Source organism: Hibiscus syriacus, unplaced genomic scaffold (assembly GCF_006381635.1).
Source record: "Hibiscus syriacus cultivar Baekdansim isolate YM2019G1 unplaced genomic scaffold, ASM638163v2 tig00110794_pilon, whole genome shotgun sequence".
In the NCBI taxonomy this organism is placed as follows: domain Eukaryota; kingdom Viridiplantae; phylum Streptophyta; class Magnoliopsida; order Malvales; family Malvaceae; genus Hibiscus; species Hibiscus syriacus.
Genome location: NW_024062865.1, coordinates 966445 through 984493, shown reverse-complemented (window position 1 = coordinate 984493; position 18049 = coordinate 966445). Strand labels below are relative to the sequence as shown.

Genomic DNA, 18049 nt, shown 5'->3' with positions numbered 1-18049 from the left:
TTCACTTTGCTCGACCAATTTACGACGCTAAATGCCTAGACGTTTTTAATCAGAATGTAACTTGGGCATTAAGCTTTCTGATCTTTAGGCGAAGGTTGTAGCTTCGTTTTGTTCGAAACTAATAGAAGGTTTCATTGTTCAATGGAATATAATTTGCATTAGAGGCAAAGTTGTTGTAATCGGTGGAGTAAAATCCGCAATTGTCATTTTTGGGTCAAGTTAAAAATCTATGGTTCAATCAATCGAGTTGAATTTAATTTATTTTTAATTTTTATAATTTTTCTTCTAAAAATATTTGATTAATATTTTAGCTCATTAAATCGGTCGAATTTGTTGTAGTAATTGGAAACTCTAGTGATGGAATAATTTTTTTAAAAGTTGTGTGATCAAAATAGAAATATAGTCAAAATTGAGCTGTGAAAAATGTAGTTTACCCTTAACATTAGTGAAGGAGATTGACTATTCAGCTTATATGAAAACAGTAAAAATAATATAAATTGATAAATTAATATTAAAGGGTTGGGTAGAAGTCACAACCGAAAGCTGTTGATTCTCCTCGAATGTGCAAATGTCGGAATAACATAATCTCTCAAGACGATACTTTGCTTTGTCATTTACCATTTTCTTGGTTTTTTTATGCATGGCACTGAAAACTGTGGTTTGACTACACTCTGTCATTATGCTAAACCAACTTCATCATTTAATTAACTATGTCAGATTAGACTTTCTTCTCCTTGTAATTTCAAAGATGATCATAACTAATAATAAAATCATACAACGTAATGTTAAAGTCTAAATTTATCTCTTCAAATTTCAACTCGTCTATTACTTACTTAAAAAGCGATATTTGACCAAGATCTTGAAGATTGGATTCAATATATCGAGGTGACTCAGTATATCCCAAAGTGCTTCAAAATCTACAAAAAAATCCATATAAATATATAAAAGAAAAAAATTATATGTATATATATATATAAATTAAGATTCATTTAAAAGCTTTAGTTTTACGTCTTCTTAATATTATTGAATAAATAAAAATAGATTATTAAATTTATTTTTTAAGTAGACAACTGAAATTAATATTAGTAAATGAGAACATAAAAATCAAATTATTTCTTTCCATTCAAACAACTATCATAGATAAAATATGAATGACACTCTCTCTATATATATATAAAGAAGAAGAAAACGTACTCTGAAACTTATTTTCTAATACAATCTCGAGGCAAAAGCAAGATAGTCATCAATTGCAGACTTTGTATTATATAAAGGCCTACAGCTTCCACCTTTCACATGCGCACTTCATCTCTTCGAGCTTCCTTGCTTACTTCTTCTCCTTTCTCTTTTCACTCTCAAATCTCTTAAAACAAATGGCACTCAAGTTGTATGGGGCTGCCTTGTCCCCCTGCACTTCTCGTGTAATGACATGCTTGCATGAGAAGGAAGCAGATTTCGAGCTCGTCCCCGTCGACCTTTTCGCCGGCGAACACAAGCAGCTTCCTTTCTTAGCCAAGAATGTAAACACACTGTGTTATTCTTTTATTTCATCGACTATTCATTATAAGCATTTCATAACTTTTTTTATGATATTGCAGCCCTTCGGTCAGATTCCAGTGCTAGAAGATGGCGATCTCAGTCTTTTCGGTACGCCGACACTATTATCACTTCATGATCCAAATATTTGATAGAAAAAATACTTGAGTTGATCATTGTTTGGTATGTGTTTATATATCAGAATCACGAGCAATCTCAGTGTATGTTGCTGAAAAGTTCAAGGAAACCGGCAATGATCTCATCAGACACCAGAGCTTTAAAGAGGCTGCCGAGGTCAAAGTGTGGATGGAGGTCGAATCCCAGCAATACCACCCTGCGATTTCCCCGATCATCTTCCAGTTCTTCGCCGCACCTCTCCAGGGAAAATCCCCCGATCAAGCAATCATCGACGAGAACGCCGGGAAGCTCGGCAAAGTACTAGACGTATATGAAGAAAAACTCAGTCGCACCAAGTACCTAGCTGGTGATTTTTACAGCTTGGCCGACTTGTTCCACTTGTCTTTCACTTACTATTTCATGAAAACTCCTTGTGCTGATCTGATAAATGAGCGCCCACACGTTAAAGCTTGGTGGGAAGATATTTCCTCCAGGCCTGCTTTTCAGAAGGTGGCTTCGGCTATGAATTTTGGTGAGAAAATGAACTGATGATCATAAATTTTGGTTTTATGAACTTTCAACTAGTTTTGGTGTTGTTGCTTTGTTTTCTTTCTATATTTGTAATGATTTTTTCAAGATTTGGAACTTGTTGTTTACTCTATTATGTGATTATTATAGTAATATCTATGTGACAAGATGCAGAAGATTCTTCTGATCTCAATATTGCTGTATGAACTGCTAATTATCAGGTATTTTGTTTGATATATGTTGGGGATTGTGATATAATTTTCGAGATGATCTTGCGTAACCCATGATGCTATTCCTACATCTTCATGAATTTAAAAATGAAAGTTGGATTGTAAACAATCTAAAGTAAGTGGTTAAAACACTTCTCTTTCTCTCCTATGTTATTCGTAATTGACTAATAATTAAATGACTAGGAATGTAGTTTACCCAAAATTGAAAACCTTTACATGGATATCATAATCATCCGCTTCTGGAACCACGTGTCTTGATTGTTGTTCATTGGTGAATTATATATTTTATTAATATATGGTAAGAACAAGGTAATATATATTAAAAATTAATTTTCAATCATTTGACATTGAATGCTCGTACCTCTAACATTCATAGTGCTCAACTTGAAACACCAAGAATAATAACATTTCCTTTACGACCGAGGTTACTTGATTCGTGATCATTTAATGAATTATAATATAACAAAAAAGCTCTTTCTTGCTCATCAAGCTGTAGAGTTTTTCCACAAACCAATTTGAAGACAAGAAAATCTTAGGTGGTAGAAAATGGTGACCTTGTGGGCTTCTTTTATATAACCCTAATCACTTGCTGTAAAGGATTTGTGGAGGGGAATGCATTTGTCACCATTGATCATTATGCAGTGTGCACCAAAGTCACAAAGAAGCTTGTATTTTGTTTGAATCCAACGGCTTAACCTCTGCCACCTTCACCTAATACTATTATGAGATCGTTGTTGGGTTCCGGGATTAGTCGATTGGACCACAGCCATAATGTCAAAAAAAAATTAACCTCAAGTGCAGTAAATTGCTGCCATGCATCCAGTCCAACGGCTCAGAGAAAAGTCTTGAGATTTGAGATTGTTCTCATTATTGATCCATTAATTTTATTTTCTAGGAAAATAGCCTAGGGAGTGTTAAATTTGTCTAAAATTAAGTGGACAAGTTGGAAATTTCATCTTGGTTGGTGGCCAACTTATTGAAAATTTCATCTGGTTGCTGACCAAACTTTGAACATGTGAATTTCATATTTGGTGGCTAACTTGTACACATTGGAAAATTCTTTGGTAGGTGGCCAAACTTTGAACATATTGTTCTTGAAACTCAACTATAAATAGGCCTAAGTATTTCCATTAGATATCATCCCAAAAACAAGTTCTTTCTTCCTCTTGTATTCTTCATTCTCCCACTTTGGGAATTCCAAAGAATTCCATTTTTTGTAATATTGGCGATATAGTGAAGTTATCATCCGATGTGGTGCCCGAGGAGTAGACGATATTCTCGTCGAACCTCGTAAATTTGGTGTGTTCTCTCCTTTATTGTTTTTTATTCGGTTCTTTTCCATTGTGTTTCAATATTCAATAGTTGGATAGGTTTATCCGCTGTGCAACCTTTGGTGGTTTTAATCTTGACATTTTAGGTAAATTTTAAAACTACGTTCGTGTGGAAATAACTCATTTTCCCCAATAATTGGCATCAGAGCTTCGGTTGAGGTTATCTTGGTGGTTCCGTTGCTGAAAAGATACAGTTCGTGATATTGAATATTGTTCGTTAGAATTAAAATGCCAAAATACGGATCAGTTGAGACATCAAGCTCTTCATCTGGATCGGTGAGGAGGGTAATGTCAAATGCAAATTTCTCGGTGGAGTTGTTCGATGGATCCAGTCATTTTGGCATGTGGCAAGGCGAGGTGTTAGACGCTTTATTCCAACAAGGTCTAGACATCGCCATTGAGGAAGAAAAGCCCGAATATATGGAGGAGAAAGAATGGGGAACAATCAATCGTTTGGTGTGCAGCACGATTCGATCTTCTCTTTCCAGGGAGCAGAAGTATGGCTACAAGAACGAGACTTCTGCAAGTAAGATGTGGAAAGCTTTGGAGAAAAAATTCCTGAAGAAAAGCTCTCAGAATCGTCTCCACATGAAGAAAAGATTGTTCAAATTTGATTATCAACCAGACACCAGTATGAATAAACACATCACTGCGTTCAATGAGCTAGTGGAAGACTTATTGGGCATGGATGAAACCTTCAAAGATGAAGATTTGGCTTTGATGTTGTTGTTATCTCTTCCAGATGAATTTGAGCACCTTGAGACAACGTTACTTCATGGTAAAGATAATGTTACCCTTAAAGATGTAACTGCTGCTTTGTATAGTTATGAACTCAGGAAGAAAACCAAGAAGGAGAGCAAGTACGAAGCAGCAGAGGCCATGGTGGCAAGAGGTCGCTCGAAAAGTCAAAAGCCAAAGTGGAGAGGGAGATCAAAGTCGAAGTCCAGACTGGGAAAAGATGAATGTGTCTTTTGTCATGAGAAAGGCCATTGGAAGAAAGATTGTCCGAAGCTGAAGAAGAAAGAAAAGCTGCTCCAGATGCATGTGTTACAGAGCATGATGCACATGACTCTGACATATCATTGGTTGCTTCATCAACAACATTCCATTCCGATGAGTGGATATTAGATTCGGGTTGCACCTATCATATGTCCCCTAATCGGGAGTGGTTCTCCGATTTAGTGGAACTAAATACAGGAGTTGTTTATATGGGCAATGAAAATGCCTGTAAAATGTTGGGATAGGTTCAATTCGATTGAAGAATCAAGATGGATCAACCAGAGTTCTAACGGATGTTCAATACGTGCCCAGTTTGAAGAAAAATCTCATCTCGTTGGGAGCCTTAGAATCCAAAGGCTCAGTAGTCACTATGAGAGATGAAGTTTTAAAAGTCACATATGGCACACTTGTGATGATGAAGGGCATCAGGAAAAATAATTTGTATTACTACCAAGGTAGTACAATTATTGGAGCAGTTGCAGCAGCTTCCGGAGGTGATGATTTGGACGCAACCCAGTTGTGGCATATGCGGTTGGGACATGCTGGAGAGAAATCCTTGCAAATTCTGGCAAAGAAAGGATTGTTGAAATGTGCAAAGGCTTGCAAATTGAACTTTTGCGAGCATTGTGTTCTGGGAAAGCAGAAGAGAGTGAAGTTTGGCACCACTATATATAATACAAAAGGTATTGTAGATTATATTCACTCAGATGTATGGGGTCCTTCAAAGACATCGTCTTTGGGAGGAAACCATTATTTTGTAACTTTTGTAGATGACTTTTCCAGAAGAGTTTGGGTGTATCCGATAAAGTCTAAAGATGAAGTGCTTCAAATTTTCCTGAAATGGAAAAATATGATCGAGAACCAGACTAGTAGAAAGATCAAATGTCTTAGGACGGACAATGGAGGGGAATATAAAAGTGACCCATTCTTTGACGTTTGCCATGAGTATGGTATTGTTCGACACTTCACTATTAGACATACACCACAACAGAATGGGGTGGCAGAGCGTATGAATCGAACACTATTGGAGAAAGTTCGATGTATGTTGTCTAATGCTGGGTTAGGCAAGGCATTTTGGGCTGAGGCTGTGACATATGCTGGTCATCTCATTAATCGTCTGTCGTCATCAGCGATAGGAGGAAAAACACCATTAGAGGTATGGTCTGGAAAACCTGCTACTGATTATGATTCCTTACATGTATTTGGATCCATTACTTATTATCATGTGAAGGAATCCAAGCTTTATCCGAGAGCAAAGAAGGCTCTCTTTATGGAATCACCCATGGAGTGAAGGGATTCCGCCTTTGGTGTTTAGACACCAAGAAGATAATTTGTAGCAGAGATGTTACCTTTGATGAATCTGCCCTAGTAAAAAAGGTAACAAGTGAAGCTGTCCAGACAAGTAGTACTCCGCAGCAGGTGGAGCATACTCCAAAACAGGTGGAGTTTCAGCAGACGATGATCCCAGAAGTTGATGCAGCTGATTCTTCAACTCCAATAGAAGAATCAAAAGATGAAAAGGTTCAAACCCAATAACCATTGGAGACACCAGAACCACTTGCAGTTACAAGGCCAAGGAGAGAAATTCGTAGACCTGCTCGATTTGTTGATATGGTGGCCTATGCTCTTCCAGTTGTTGATGATGATATCCCTATCACTTACCAAGAAGCAATACAAAGCTTGGAAAGTGATAAGTGGAAAAGTGCCATGGATGAAGAAATGCAATCTCTCCAAAAGAACGACTCTTGGAAACTGGCACAATTACCGAAAGATAAAAGAGCCATTGGATGCAAGTGGGTATTTGTAAAGAAATATGGATCTCATAGCAAGAAAGATGTTTGCTACAAGGCACGGTTGGTAGCTAAAGGCTACGCTCAAAAGGAGGGAATTGACTACAATGAAGTATTTTCCCCTGTTGTGAAGCATTTCTCCATTAGAATATTGTTGGCCTTGGTAGCACAGTTGAATTTGGAGCTAGCTCAACTTGATGTAAAGACGGCTTTCTTGCACGGTGATTTAGAAGAGGAGATCTATATGACTCAGCCAGAAAGATACAAAGATGGTGGTTGTGAGAAATGGGTTTGTAAGCTGAACAAATCGCTATATGGATTGAAGCAATCTCTGAGGCAGTGGTACAAGCGATTTGATAGCTTTATGAGGAGGCAAAAGTATACTAGAAGCAAATATGATCATTGTGTGTATTTGAAAAAGCTCAAAGATGGATCTTTCATTTATCTTCTCTTGTACGTTGACGATATGTTGATCGCTTCGAAGAGTCAAAAGGAGATAGACAAATTAAAGGCTCAGTTGAATCAAGAGTTTGAGATGAAAGATCTAGGTGAGGCCAAGAAGATTCTTGGTATGGAGATAAGCAGAGATAGACAGAGAGGGAAGCTTTGTTTAACACAGAAGCAGTATCTGAGAAATGTATTACAATGTTTTGGCATGAATGAAAATACCAAACATGTAAGTATCCCATTGGCTTCTCATTTGAAACTTAGTTCTCAATTATCTCCTAAAACTAACGAAGAACGAGTGTATATGGCAAAAGTTCCATATGTTAATGCAGTTGGGAGCTTGATGTATGCAATGGTGTGTATGCGTCCTGACATTTCACAAGCAGTTGGAGTTGTGAGCAGGTACATGCATGATCCTGGAGAAGGACATTGGAAAGCTGTGAAATGGATTCTACGGTATCTCTAACAAACCGTGGATGTTGGTTTAATTTTTGAACAGGATGAAGCACTTGGTCAGTGTATGGTTAGATATGTTGATTCCGATTATGCTGGTGATTTGGATAAGCGTCGATCAACTACTGGGTATTTGTTTACTCTTGCTAAAGCCCCAGTAAGTTGGAAGTCTACATTGCAATCTACGGTGACCTTGTCTACTACAGAGGCAGAATACATGGCAGTTTCAGAGGCTGTAAAGGAAGCAATTTGGCTTAACGGGTTGATGGAAGACTTGGGAGTTGTTCAAAGTCACATTAGTCTCTATTGTGACAGTCAGAGCGCTATTCACTTAGCGAAAAATCAAGTCTACCATTCAAGGACTAATCATATCGACGTGAGGTATCACTTTGTGCGGGAGATCTTTGAAGAAGGAAAGATTCTACTTCAGAAAATTGCGACATCAGAAAATCCTGCAGATATGATGACCAAGGTGGTAACAGTAATCAAGTTCAATCATTGTTTGAACTTGATTAACATCCTGAAAGTATGAACACCTTCGGGTGTGTGGCGCTTGTGAGCGCAATTAGAGGCACTACAAATTTGGGGAGTTGAAGAAGTTGAGTATGCTTGGTAATTTCAAGCCAAGGTGGAGATTTGTTAGATTTGTCTAGAAATTAAGTTGACAAGTTGGAAATTTCATCTTGGTTGGTGGCCAACTTATTGGAAATTTCATATTGGTTGGTGGCCAAACTTTGAACATGTGAATTTCATATTTGGTGGCTAACTTGTACACATTGGAAAATTCTTTGGTAGGTGGCCAAACTTTGAACATTTTGTTCTTGAAACTCAACTATAAATAGGCCTAAGTATTTCCATTAGATATCATCCCAAAAACAAGTTTCTCTTCCTCTTGTATTCTTCATTCTCCCACTTTGGGAATTCCAAAGAATTCCATTTGTTGTAATATTGGCGATATAGTGAAGTTATCATCCGGTGTGGTGCTCGAGGAGTAGACGATATTCTCGTCGAACCTTGTAAATTTGGTGTGTTCTCTCCTTTATTGTTTTTTATTCAGTTATTTTCTATTGTGTTTCAATATTCAATAGTTGGACAGGTTTATCTGCTGTGCAACCTTTGATGGTTTTAATCTTGACATTTTAGGTCAATTTTAAAACTACGTTCGTGTGGGAAATAACCCGTTTTCCCCAACAGGGAGAACCCTAATACCGATGATCGTTTTATGTTGATGGATTTGCTATGTTAATCTGGGTAACTCAATTCCAAATTTCCTTTCCATGTGTTGTACAAGCAGTGATCCAGGCTCAAAAGGCAGGTCCTGGATAAATATTATCTGAGAGCATCATCAACACATCCTCTCGTGCCAATTGAGATAAAATTTGCATGCATAATGTCAACTGAATATTTTGCGATCTGTATCTGTGAAACCCCGAACTACAAGCATAAAAGCACCACAGCATTCAAGGTTAAAGCCATCTTGTTCCCCACCTTAATAAACCACCAAACCCCGCTATTTACTAAAGCTAGAACGTAATGTATTGCAGGTTCAGCACATCACTTGTGAATTTATTTGAAGAAATCACAGAACTGAGTTGGGCAAAAGGGGTAGGCGTTTTCATAGGATAAGGAAATTGAAACACCTTTTTAGTTATTTCTGAGTTTTGGCTGGACTGAGATCAAAAATTCAATTAAGGGAAAAAACTATGCGCATCCGGGGAATCGAACCCCGGTCAGTACCGTGGGAGGGTACTATGATACCACTACACTAGATGCGCTATCTTGACGATGGTCATCATATTTTACAAAATATAGTTAGTTTATTAAATTGAAAGGTAACAATCCCCGTGTACAAAACCATAGGCTCATTCAGAGTTAGAAGAAGAGAGAGAAAGGAATGTTGAGTAAAAATGAGGATAGTAGGGTTAACGGGAGGAATCACATCGATCAAGTCTACGACATCTTGTATGTTTAAGCATAACAATATTTCAGAAGTTGATGTTGAAGAAGTTATATATTGTGTATTCTTTTCTTTGTTTAATCTTTTATTTTGTATCAGAATAGTCATTCGTAGATAAAAATAATTAATCAACTAATGATAGCGATTAACACCTCGAGATGGATATAAAAACCTACATGACATCAGACGCTCATCAATTAAGATTGTGGTTTTTAAAGGGTTTGAACCCAAGATCTAAGAATAGAATTCAACCATTGGATCGAGATATGAATTTTATTTGCTTAACGATATATATTATATAACACATCACATAATCTCAACTTCAACATCAATTGGTCCACGGTGTGTGAGATCTACAATCTTACACACACCAAATTTACTTGCACGGGAAGATGATGGGGGTTCCAACATTTTTGGAGAAGGCCCTAACATATGCAGAAGAATATAGGGAGCTGTTATTTTTTTTAATTGTTGCAGTCTTATTTAAGTATATGCTAAAGTTCTAATTCCATAAAATGGGTAACTGTCTCTAATTCATATAGTCTGGATAAGATTCCTGCAGCATGGCTAAGGCTAACCACTGCTCGTGTCTCATTTTCCACGTGTTGTTCACAAATTTAGTGGCCTCAGAAGCTGCATGTGTGATGTTAATTTCAGTGGTTTAAGTTACATGGAAAATCACTTAAATTTGAATAGGTATTTATGTATAGAAAATTTTCTTTCTTATTGTATGGGACAGAACATGAAACCAGGCTACTTTGTATGCCTGTAGTTCTACATTACAATTCTATTTTTTTCAGTAATGCTTTTTATTTTTATTTTTTTTATTTTGCAGGAAAAGCCGAGTTCTCTCAGGATGAGGATGCACATGTCATTGCAGGCTGTGTGCCTTACTAGATTCTACAAGATTTTTTCATTTAAGTTGCATCATATTCTTCTGGTATTTTGTTGTTTAATTTGCTTCATTCCATTTTCCAGTATGTAATTCGAGAGTAGCCATTATCTCATGTCCCTGCATCATTCTGCAACGGGCTACTAGAAGCACGTCGTAAGTCTTTCACTGACCTTGTTTTTGTTTTTTGTCTTAACCAGTTGATGCTGAAGTTGAGGTACATACAATGTATTATATAATATATATTGTTAAACAAATCAAGTCCACAACTTAATCAAATGGATTCCTCCCACCCCAATATACTATGTAATACCTTTTTACATGTGACATTATCATGTTATGGTGCGAAATCATGTAAATTTATCGTGTCATATTTTGCATTAATCATCAATTGATTAATGATTTTTATTCGTGGAGATATTGTTTGACTTAAAATGAAATGCTAAAAGTTAAAGTACTTAAAAAATAAAAATAAAAAGTGATTATTCCAAGGAAGAACTATTTAACTCAAAATGAATCGTTAAGATTAAAATGTTTCGTAGAGAAATTATATAACCTAAAATGAATCGTTAAAGGTTAAAGTGCTTAAAAGAATAAAAATAATCACTATTTGAAACAAAACATTAAGGTTAAAATATTTTTAAAAATTAAACCGTCCACAAAACATTTAAAAAAACTATTTAACTCAAAACGAAACATTAAGAGTAAAATATTTTAAAAGATTAAAAAAATAATGAAATCCAATCAAATGTTGGAGTAAAAAATATTTCACAGGATAATGAAATTGAAACCCTATTTTAGTTATTTCGGAGTTTTGGCTGGATTGAGAAAAAATTCAAATGAGGCACAATGCGCATCCGGGGAATCGAACCCCGGTCAGTACGTGGGAGGGTACTATGATACCCTACACTAGATGCGCTTCTGATAATCGTTATCATAGTTTTAATAAATTCATAAATATTTTTAGTGTTTTTTTATTAGAGTTTTAAACGTCCCAGTGTACGAAACCTGAGGCTCATTCGGAGTCAAAAGAAGAGAGGGAAATAAAGGTTGAGCAAAAATGAGGATAGTAGGGTTAACCAGAGGAATCGCATCGGGAAAGTATACGGTATCTTCCCTGTTCAGTACAACCACATTCCGATTGTTGATGCTGACGTTATCTACCGCGTACTCGCCCCTTTGTTAAACGCTATTTGGCTTTTTTTTAGTTGCCTACAACCTGTTCGATGAAATTAATGATGACTTTTTGGTAAAATTTCTGTAATTTTCTCCTTTTCATGGTCAGGCAAACTTAATACTGGGAATAGCCTTTTAAAGCAATATTTATCTACTACTAATCCTTATTGTAGTACTTTACCAATTTTACTGTAAAGTTTGTTGACTTGTTCTTATTTAAGTTGCTTAAAAAGATGGTTCTCTCAAGTTATATTATACTGGGACAAAGTAGGACTTGATGTCAGTGGAACGAATTATATAATTATATGTGACGGAACTAGATCATTAATAAAAATATATAAAATTATATAGACATTTAAAAATTCTAGAAAGGCAGTCGTTCCTCGGCTACGTCGGTCCATCCTTGGTCCATATGGCTATGACATTATAGCAAATTGATGTAATAATCTCCTGGGATTTTTCCTTTTATCAATTTAAAGGCAGTTGGAAGTTATGTTGCCTTCTGTTTTGAGTTATGCATGTCCATTTACATCACTTAAACTGTTCCATTTTACCCAGGACAAATGTGCTTTATGCCTCCTCATAATCTGCTATTACTATGTCTTGGTTGTATATCACCATTATCTTTTACCTTGTAGTTAATCTGTGGATTTTTTTTTTATTTCAAAATGTGGGTAACTTTTAATGTTTGTTGTTCTGATAGTATCAGTGGATTGGTTCCGAACTTTTTATATTGTCGATTCGGTTCATTGTTTCTATTGGATGTGATCCCTAATTCTGATGGATGTTAAAATATTGATTAAAATTAATTGTTAGAATCTTTTTTAGGTCATTTATGGGCCCAAAATAGCTAAAATAAGGTCCAGAGCCTGTAACAATGAAGCTGCCCGAACACTGACTCTATAAAGGGATTAGAAAACCCTTAATCTCTCTCTTTACATTCTAACACATTAGATTCAAAACCTTCTTTTAACTTAAACATTAGAGAATGTTTTAGGATGAACTTCAGGAATGCTCATAGTGATACAAGAATGATATGGTTCCTTCAGGTGATTTAAGTTAGAGTAATTTAATTTATAAATGTAGCGAGTTTGTTCATATTTAAAATTATACATAAATACTATTTTTTTTAAATAATTTAGGCTGATTAAGGTAGTATTTGTTTATAATATTGACAACACATCATGATGCAATTGCTCGAACTTAGAACGTTAAGGGAGAACAACACTCTCTCTGATCGCTGAGACCACTCAATGGGTTCACATGAATACTGTTTTTTAATCTTATCATGATGAATAAAAAGGAATAGATAAATCCTTACCTTCCTCTCATAAGACATTCGAAAGAGGGGAAAAAACTATAAAGACACTCCAAAATAATCAACACCCTTCGACGGTAAACAATCTTTACATTAATTAGTAGAATCCTGTAATGGGGATTAAAACATTTTTATAGGGGCAAAGCGAATCAATTTAGAAGTTTTAACTTCCACCATTCTTTTGTTTTTTATGCCATGTAAAATGGGAATAACAAGTCATGTATCAGATGAACAACCTTATCCACAATTAAATATTCTCCTTTACAGAACTGTTCACTTTTTTTTTCATTCACAGCATTTCCTTTTGGCGTTCTCGATTTTTCATATAGTGATCGAATCTGGCAATAAGATCATATCTTTTTGCATTTTGTTTGGACACCACGCATGGACTTTTGAAAGCTGATTTGTTCCTTCCACTGCCACCAATATCTCGTCATTAGTATGAGTTTAAGATAATGATCCTTTGGTAATTAAACATTGTTTTTATGGTTAACCACCTTAAACCAATGATTAGTCTTTCAATTACATCTCTTTTGTTTTACAGACATGTGGATAGAGCACGACATGAAACTGTTGGATTTGACATCATTATTGCTAGAAGGTGCTAGCTAGTCCTAGTCATATATGCGGTGACTTTTAATGTAGTTTAGACGTCGTTTTCTTCTTTTTTGCCTTTGTGCCCCATACATTTCTTTTGGAAGTGGATAGTACAGTAATATTTTGTGATTAACAATATATTTCATACAAATATATCTCTTGAACAATATATTTAGAGTTCAGTGCTGGTAGTTCATACAATATTTTCCAGAACATATGTGATTAAGCCTTTGTTTTTCAAGTTCATTCAGATTATCCATTTGGTTGATCTGCATACAATTATGTTAATATATAGGAAGCATGTGAGTTTCAACTCTGCTTTGAAACACGTCGGATTCCAGGAAAATCTGATGAAAAAGCAAAGGTTTCATGGTCATATCTCATAGCCATAGCCATAGGTACCTTTTCTCCAATCCATCGTTTTCAAAGTGAAAGTGACGTAAAAGAAGAGAGAGGATGCATGCGCATATCATCGGGCACGATGGAGCTAGAAATGTGGGAGGGTAAATGGCTAAAGTGATGATTATGTAAAGATGCTGCATTGTGCATGGCAGGGACTTTCAAGCCGCCCTGGTGCTGGTGGGGCACATGTTTAAAGAAAGAAAGACCTAATGGTACTGGAAGCTTGAGGCGTGAACAAGACACTTCTCCCAAGATCAATGCACCCTTTGGAAATCATTGTGAGATGTAGGTGACGCATGCTTCTCCCAAAATATCGCCATAAAGTTCATAAATCATAATGGACCGTACCCTTTGGCTGTATACATGCTCATGCAAGTACAAATGCAAATGCATGCACACAAGCTAAGGAATCCATTCTGAAACTTCTGCGTAAGATTAATTCTAACCCAATCTCTTATTAATTCTCTCGGTTAAGATGGTGCACTCTCTTTTTGGCTGAAATGTCGTTGGAATCAAATCAAACTGTTAACTGGCCTAAGCTCCAGTGAAAGAAAAGGAAAATGGCCATTATCAGAGTGTTCTTTTGCTTTGTCTTGTCAAAGTAACAATGCTTCCTTGAATAAAGGTAGACAGCAACTTTCTCAGTCATCCAGTACCATACGTATTCCTTTGCAGAGACGTGTCGACAGAAACTTACTCGTATGGTAATAATCGGAAAACCATTAAGCACTTACGAGTTCAGAACACTTTTCCTAGTTATATATATATATATATATGCATGTATTAAAATTTTGTAGTTAAAGTGCTCACGAAGGTAGAAATAGAAATATTCACTTGCAAATAAGATGAAGATTACAGGTTGAGCGATGTGGCTCATAACTATAGTCTGGTAAATCGAGCTATCCGATTGTGTGATTCAAGGAATTATAGCAATTGTTTAGCTAGGTAGACAGAGAAGACAAACCAAACCAAATCATACCATACAAAACAAAGTTAGGATTCGTTTATTTGCCATTCAAGGGATTCCATCTGGGATCCCTAGGACTAGAGAAAGATGCCAAGACATGAGAATTAAGCAGCTTAAGAGCACTGGTAGACTTGATGCACCTTGGTGTTTTATATTGATTGATAGAGCCCCCTTGGTTGATGAAGAAATCCATCAACGCCTCGAACGTTCCAGGCTCAATCACCCGTATCTCGAGTGGTCCTATGGTCTTTTCCCGGGTACGGCATTGTCTGTAGACATAATTGAGATCTTCTTCCACGGTAACGCAACATTCTTCTAGCAGCTTAGCATCGATTGAGGTGGCGGAGTCTACCATCTGAATTTCCCAGAAGAGTACGTAATGTCCAGGGACAGACGATGTATCAGCATAGCTGGTGTATTCCACGAGCAAAGCGTTGTAGGGTTCTAACAATTTCTTTGCTGTGGTGACGCTTCTGTGAAGATCTTCCTCACTGGTTTTGTCATTGTCAACACTGAGCACAACATTTCTCCTGCAGATGAATCGGAACTGTGGGGCTTGATTGTAAAATCCAGTCACCTGGAGTACATCCCCAACACGATATCGACACAAACCTGAATCATTAACCAAACATCAACTAATGCAGAATGTGACAACGAGAATAGCAACATGCACCAATTCTTTTATCAGCAGCAAACTAAAGGAGACATGAGTTATCTTGTCGCATTCAAGTGAATTTGAAAGCTGAAGGACTTAGAATTGCTGAGATGCCATATTGCTGAGATGCCATTTTGGCCTATTAAATTGTCTTAACAATAGCAAAACCCCCTTTTAAATAATTTTTTTCTTACCAGAGAAAGTAGTAACCACCAATTCGTAATAGCAGCCAACTTTAACATTCACCAAATCAACAAGCCTGTCATTCGGCACTGCCTCCTCTTCATCTATGTCCATGGAAAGTGTTCCATTTTCACCCAATGGTAAAAATTCAAAGTAACACATGTTAGGCAAGAGGGTAAATGATACTTCTGCAGGATCACATATGGGTTTCAAGTTGACACCAAAGTAACACTCAGAGGAAGCATACATAGTACAAACCAAAGGCAACTTTCCTGCACTGTAATACTTGAGAGCTGGTATATACTGTGCCATGGAGCCAGTGACTACAGCCTCTATGTACTTGGCCCTGGGCCAAAGGTCACACAGGATTCCTTTCCAAGATGGACGGCTACAAATGCTCTCAATATCATCAGCTAGATGGGGGTTAGGTGATGATAGTATAGCCATCATCGATGACCGGCACGCAGGGTCTATGATCGATAGGTCAAGATGGCCAGTGCGGATATCATTGCATAATTGAACCCATTTACGCTCAAGAAAAGAGATGGCTAATAGGAAAGCCGACGCAAATACAGCCCCTAGTCTCGTAACCTGGTGACGATGTACTAGACCAGCTAGCAACTGGCAGTACATGCTTTGGTTGCTATCATTGCACAAGATTGCCTGATCTGAGCTTGTAAAATCGTTAAATGGATCTCGTGTTCGGTACTTGAAGTGCTTGCTCTTGTAGTAGCTGGTGAGCACGGTGCGAAATGGCAGACCACAAGGTGTAGATAATTCGGCCTTGACAAAGTAGAGATACATGGCCTTTCCATCATCAAGACCGGGAATGTACCTGAAAATCAAAATGTCAATACAATCATCATTTTAACCAAAACATCTACTACTTATAACTGGAGAATTCATATTTAGTGTGTGCTTACTGAGAAATTCATTATCGAGTTACGAATATCTTTTACGATTATAATATTTGAGATGCTATAGTAGTGCTTTCATTAATCCGAATGCTACTATGCAAAAAGTTTTGATGCGGATGAGAGAAAAGTTATTTTCATGAATTACACGCCAACATGCACTAATAACATGATCCAAATTCTAAAGACTACTAAGCAACTTGTGAGTGGATAAAAGTTCTGGTGGCTTCAACTCAAGTAGGGATTACTTTCTGAAAGTGCTGAGTTTGCAGCAAGTTCTTACAATCTTATTAATGGATAGTAATATGTACCCTGGAAACACTATACAGTACAGCTTTAACGGTGCATCAAATCGTATCTCATCCTTAAACCTTGCTCAGAATGGAGAACCCAAAATTTGTGGTGGATCATGAAGATCCAAAGAAATTTTTTAAGCAAAAATATGGAATAACATCTTCTCAATTAAAAGTATAGAAACCACTTCAAGAAAGAATATAGGGCGAAAAAGAACCTTCCAAGAGCTTATTAAGCGGTTACTAATTCCAACAAATGAACAAACATGCATGCCAAATGCATACACAGTCAAATAGCATGATGCAATGGAAAACAATATAGAAAAAAAAGGAAGAAGAGGTAAGGTAACTGGTTCATAATTGGCATGATGAGATTATAAAGATAGGTGCGACGGTCAAGGTCTTCAGCTATTGATGGCGTTAATTTAGGCTCTCCGGCAGAAGTCCCTGAGCTGCAAATTGAGAAACATGTTTCAATTAAATTGCAACATAGAAAATACAATATTATTAGAAAGAAGCAAAGAACAAGCGATAATGGTATAAAGAGTAGAGATAGTAAGAGGAAACCTGCAGAGAATTTCAGTTATGGGCCGCCCAGTAATGAGGGAAGAGTCTTCACCGTTAGCAATTCTCTGGATATAAGGATAGATATTCTTGTAGCTAATAACTGGGACACAACTTCTAAACTGATAAACATCTTTAGATCCTTTCATATACTTATTCAAATACTCACTGTCTGCATTTTGCTTTAAAATTTCTTTCAAAATGCCGACTGAACTTCACCAGCTGTTGCTGTTAACTTCTCAATCTCCTTCAAGGCATCCTCACCCTTATATTCCAGTTTTTTCCCATCCATGTTATGGTTAAAAGGGAACAAGAAGCGAGTTCACAAAAGAAATAAGAAGAGAATACTTCTTGATCACAACTAACATGCTAGAGGTTCTATATATAATAAGTTTGGTTTTGTCATGTACCTGTTGAATAATGGACTTATTTTCCCCACATTTACAAGCCGGTCATCAGAAGCATATTGTGCAGATTTCGTTTGTTCTTTTTAGATCGTGCTGATTTGATATGTACTGTGGACCCTCACTTGTTTTTCTTGATTAGAAACAATGACCTCATCCAACAACATAGTGGAAATGTTCTTTTCATAAATTATACAATTGTTCAAATAATAGCCCATTATTTAACGTGATAATTCAAGACAGGAGATTCTAGTTTGTATAGCTGCCATTTAAGCAAAAATGTTAGAGGGTAACTGGAA

The 18049-nt window shown here is 36.6% G+C and overlaps 2 protein-coding genes and 1 non-coding gene across 3 annotated transcripts; 1 reads left to right on the top strand and 2 right to left on the bottom strand.

Moving 5' to 3' along the window:
- The first annotated feature begins 1302 nt into the window (after nucleotides 1-1302).
- On the top strand, nucleotides 1303-2199 carry LOC120141147 (glutathione S-transferase F13-like). The gene is made up of 3 exons (XM_039156079.1): nucleotides 1303-1517; nucleotides 1596-1644; nucleotides 1736-2199. The coding sequence occupies exons 1-3, from the start codon at nucleotides 1371-1373 to the stop codon at nucleotides 2197-2199; spliced, it is 660 nt and encodes a 219-aa protein (XP_039012010.1). The 5' UTR covers nucleotides 1303-1370.
- A 6933-nt stretch (nucleotides 2200-9132) lies between these two features.
- Nucleotides 9133-9203, bottom strand: TRNAG-CCC. Its single transcript has one exon. It is a non-coding gene; the product is annotated as a tRNA-Gly (tRNA).
- Nucleotides 9204-14703: 5500 nt separating this feature from the next.
- Nucleotides 14704-17703, bottom strand: LOC120141250 (putative indole-3-acetic acid-amido synthetase GH3.9). Its single transcript, XM_039156181.1, is given in 5 exon segments — nucleotides 14704-15349; nucleotides 15587-16410; nucleotides 17133-17234; nucleotides 17350-17554; nucleotides 17557-17703. Coding segments are annotated over 5 exon segments (1788 nt in total). The 5' UTR covers nucleotides 17639-17703; the 3' UTR covers nucleotides 14704-14774.
- Nucleotides 17704-18049: the final 346 nt, after the last annotated feature.

Bases quoted from the DNA above. Each gene is read 5' to 3' on its own strand.
- LOC120141147 (XM_039156079.1), top strand. From the start codon at position 1,371: ATGGCACTCAAGTTGTATGGGGCTGCCTTGTCCCCCTGCACTTCTCGT. The intron at 1,518-1,595 runs GTAAACACACTG...ATGATATTGCAG, and splicing joins TTCCTTTCTTAGCCAAGAAT to CCCTTCGGTCAGATTCCAGT. The intron at 1,645-1,735 runs GTACGCCGACAC...TTTATATATCAG, and splicing joins TGGCGATCTCAGTCTTTTCG to AATCACGAGCAATCTCAGTG.